Source organism: Ipomoea nil, unplaced genomic scaffold (genome assembly GCF_001879475.1).
Source record: "Ipomoea nil cultivar Tokyo-kokei standard unplaced genomic scaffold, Asagao_1.1 scaffold2854, whole genome shotgun sequence".
Taxonomy (NCBI): Eukaryota; Viridiplantae; Streptophyta; class Magnoliopsida; order Solanales; family Convolvulaceae; genus Ipomoea; species Ipomoea nil.
Window position 1 is genome coordinate 23,559 of NW_017619282.1, and position 3,899 is coordinate 27,457.

At 46.1% G+C, this 3,899-nt stretch overlaps 1 protein-coding gene across 1 annotated transcript; it reads right to left on the reverse strand.

The window, feature by feature from the left end:
• Nucleotides 1-2,941: 2,941 nt before the first annotated feature.
• Nucleotides 2,942-3,526, reverse strand: LOC109160602. Its single transcript, XM_019308880.1, has one exon. The coding sequence runs from the start codon at nucleotides 3,524-3,526 to the stop codon at nucleotides 2,942-2,944; it is 585 nt and encodes a 194-aa protein (XP_019164425.1).
• Between the last annotated feature and the right edge of the window lie 373 nt (nucleotides 3,527-3,899).

A 3,899-nucleotide genomic window follows, 5' to 3' on the forward strand; every position in this document is an offset into this window, starting at 1 on the left:
GACCGCAGCCAGGAAATATGAACCGCAGCTCATGTAGAAACGTTTGATCGCAACCAAACGGTGGACCGCAGCCCAAGAGTGTAAATCTGACCGCAGCCAGCTTCTGAACCGCAGCTCAGGAATAACCAATCCGATCGCAACCGAATTGGGGTATCATGCACACATAACACATAGCAAGCACATGCAATCCACATTAACACATTGGGAAGGGGGAGAAAACGTATAACAAAACCTATGCGTGATCCTTCACATACTAAGAATAATCCTAAGGGGTTCATACTTCTTGCACCTGGGTCAACGGGATACCAATTCAACTAGCATGCAATATATAAGACTCATACAACCTACGAACGGTACCCGAAATATCAAACTAGACATAAGCACGATAGACGGAGTCCGTTGGGACACCACGGGGGTCGGGGGAACATCAAACGGGGAAGCCAAAATCCCAAAGTGGGGTCCAAACCAGCGGGTAGCCGGTGGGTGAGGGATCACCCGCCGGCGGTAGCTAATCCGGGCAGCGGGTGCCCGGCGGGCAGCTGCCCGCCCGCCGGCTGCCCGCTGCCGGCGTTGTCCAAGGAGGCCTCGGGTAGGTGGCGGGTCCCCTAACCCCACCTACCCCCCACTGACTCTTTTCACCAAAAACGCCCCGGGAACCTTTGTGGAACCCGAAACCATTCTTAGACACTTTCAAACGCAATTGATAACACACGTAGACAATTAACGGATCAAAGATCGAGAAATATATGGCACATAACCTATCATGCTTTTCTAAACATAATCAACACCCAATCATGCGAATTCCCACCCAATATACCAAGAATAATTCGATACGATACAATCTAGGGTTCTAATCATTTTTAAATCAACAAGGGCACAATTCATCTTCTAATATCAAGATTCGGTAAGAATATCACATAAACATCAAGAACATCCTACAATCATCAAGAACATCATATAATCATCAAGAACGTCATATAATCATCAAGAACACCATAATTATCAAGAACCTTTTATCATCAAGATCACCCATGGAATTATCCCACCAATCATCAATAATAATATCACAAATCATCAATACACAATAATATGGGGAACTCCTACGGGGGAAATCATAGCTATGAAAATAGGTTTTGTTGAGACATGGGTTACCTCTTAGCCTTAATTAATTCCTTGGCTATGAAGGGTCTTTCTTGAAGCTTTCTTCTTTCTTGATTTCTCCTAGGGGAATTCTTGGAACTCCTTGTGTGGTGAGGGATTATTGTGGTGGGGATCTAGGTGCCTCCTATATCCCTATTTATATATTTAAGACTCTTAATTAGGGTCTGAATGGTATGGGTTTACTAATTCTATTCCTTATAGGACTAAGGGCTTATTTTAGGGATAAGGGTCCATGGTCCATAGTGGACCATATTAATTAATTAGAGGGAATCCTAATCGTAGTCTGAATAGTAAAAGGCCTACTTCCTTTATTCCTAATAGATAACTAGGTCTAGGATTCCTAATTAGAATCTGAATAGTAAAGGGTTTACTTTCTTTATTCCTAATAGGCTTAGGACTCTAATTTAGGCAAGGATCCACGGTTCATGGTGGACCTTATTAATTAATTAAAGGAAACCTAACCGAATAAAATCATATTTAATTATTATTAACGGGATTAATTAAATAATTAATTCGGGATTGGAGGCCGTAACACGGGGTGTTACAACTAGGTAGTGGGCATCCACCCATTCCACCCTCCTTATCAAGTTAGACCTCCTAGGCATGATTCTGAGATGACCCAAAGACTCAAGGTAGACCCAAAACTCTCTTCTTCCTTTCTTTTTCTTCTTCTCTTCTCTCGGCTTCGATTTCGGCTGGGCAACGGCGAACGGCGAAGGGCGGCGGCTTCACGGTGGCGAGGCAGGCGACGGGCAGGCATGGCGGCGGCGAAACTCCGACTGCGATGGGGCGGGTCGACGACGGGCAGGGGAGGTTCTCAGGTGGCTTGCGGGTGGAGGGGAAAAAGAAGAAGAAGGGTTTGGGAAATTTTGGGGAAAATTTGGGAAAAGAAGATTTTAATTTGGGGTTTTTTTTTTTTTTTTTTTTTTTTTTTTTTTTTGTTAAGATAGAAATTATAGGTTAAAAGGAATTTAAATGGGATAGGGTTTAAGAAATAAAATTAGTCTAAATGGTTTAAAGGTTGGTTAAAAACTTGGACACTTGGGTTTAAAACTTAATGGTTATGAATTAAATCTTGTTTGTTTTTTTAGGCTTCTCTTGAAGGGATTTTCTATAAGTTGACTACTCTAAATTCAAGGGTAAAAAAATTAGGCTTGGATGACCCAAAGGAAAGAGGTTTGAATTAGAATTATACTCGTAAAGCTTCGGGATTTCAACTAACATTGAACCACTCAGAATTAACAACCGAATCACAAGTCACTTGAAAGGCCTAAGAGGATCACATAACAAAAAAATAAGACAACATAGAAATGGCACACTCTCAAGATAAAGGTAGGCTTAAGGAAAGGTTACCTGCCGTCTCTTCCTCCACCAAACCCTCAGACTCAGCTTGGGACCGGCCCATCACGAACACTCGGCCCGAAGGCTTCGCTCCAGCTACACCTCGACTGGCACTCCCTCCCGCGGGTCCACTAGGTCTCACACCGGATGGTGAAGCTCTCTGATTGGGTTGGAACCGGCATTCAAATGCCTTGTGCCCTCTTCCCCCACACTTGAAACATCGGAGTGCAAGTCATTGGCAATCATTTCCCACATGATCCTTTCCACATTTCTTGCATGCAAAAGTCCTCTCTTGAGCTCCATTCTCCGCCCGAGTTGTTCCTTGAGGCGGGGAGGACGCGGGTCTGGATCGGAAGTCCTGTCTCGGATTCTTGAAAGTATGGGCCCCACTTCCTTCATTCCTCTTCTTGACGAACCCAAACGACCCTCGCTGCAAATGTTACACCCGGTACAGATCGGCCGCGCTCAGATAAGCCTCCTTCAAGGTACTTGGCTTGCTCACAGTCAATGCCTTCCGGGCTTCATAGTTGAGCCCTGCCACAAACTTCTCCACCTTTGCGAGCTCGGTGGAGACTAGCGTCCTTGCAAAACAGGCAAGCTCCAAAAAGCGCTTTTGGTATTCCACCACAGATGACGAGCCCTGCTGGAGATGTAAGAACTCCTCGTACATGGCGGCTCGGACGTGCGATGGATAAAACCTCTCTCTCATCCTGTCCTTCAAGGCTGTCCAATCGAAGTCGGGCTCTTCTTGACACGCGGGTCCCTCATGTACCCACCAGAGATCAGCCTCGTGACTGAAGTAGAAAGAAACCAGCTCTACTCGTCGATCCACAGGGTAACCTACAACGGCGAAGATCTTATCGAGGGACCGGATCCACTCCTCGAGTATCACGGGATCCTCCTCTCCAGCGAACACCGGTGGCCTATGTCTCAAGACTAGACGTCCCACATCCCGATTCCCGGCAGGCTGCGGCGGCGGAGCAGGATGGTTGTTGTGCAGATGGGCTTCACTCAAGGTCTGCATCGTTTGCGTGAGATGTTGCAATTTCTGAGCCAGGTGCTCGTTGGTCGGCGTCTCAGGCGTACGGGTGCGGTGGGGAGGCGGAGCTATGACGAAACTTCTACAGAAACAACAGGGTTGCGGTAGGCACAAACAAACAGCGCACCCTTACCTGGCGCTAACTACATGAATGCTAAAGCTAAGCAGAAATAACAAAGCAAACAGAACAAACGGAAACAACACACAGCTCACCACGCGTCCTAGAAGCCCTAAGTCCTGAGATACTTAAAGGTCATCTTTGGGTCTCAAACCACACTTAACTTCTTAAAGTTCAGACTCTAACATCCTAGGCTCAAACCTAGCTCAGATACCAACTGTAACACCCCCGATTTTACCA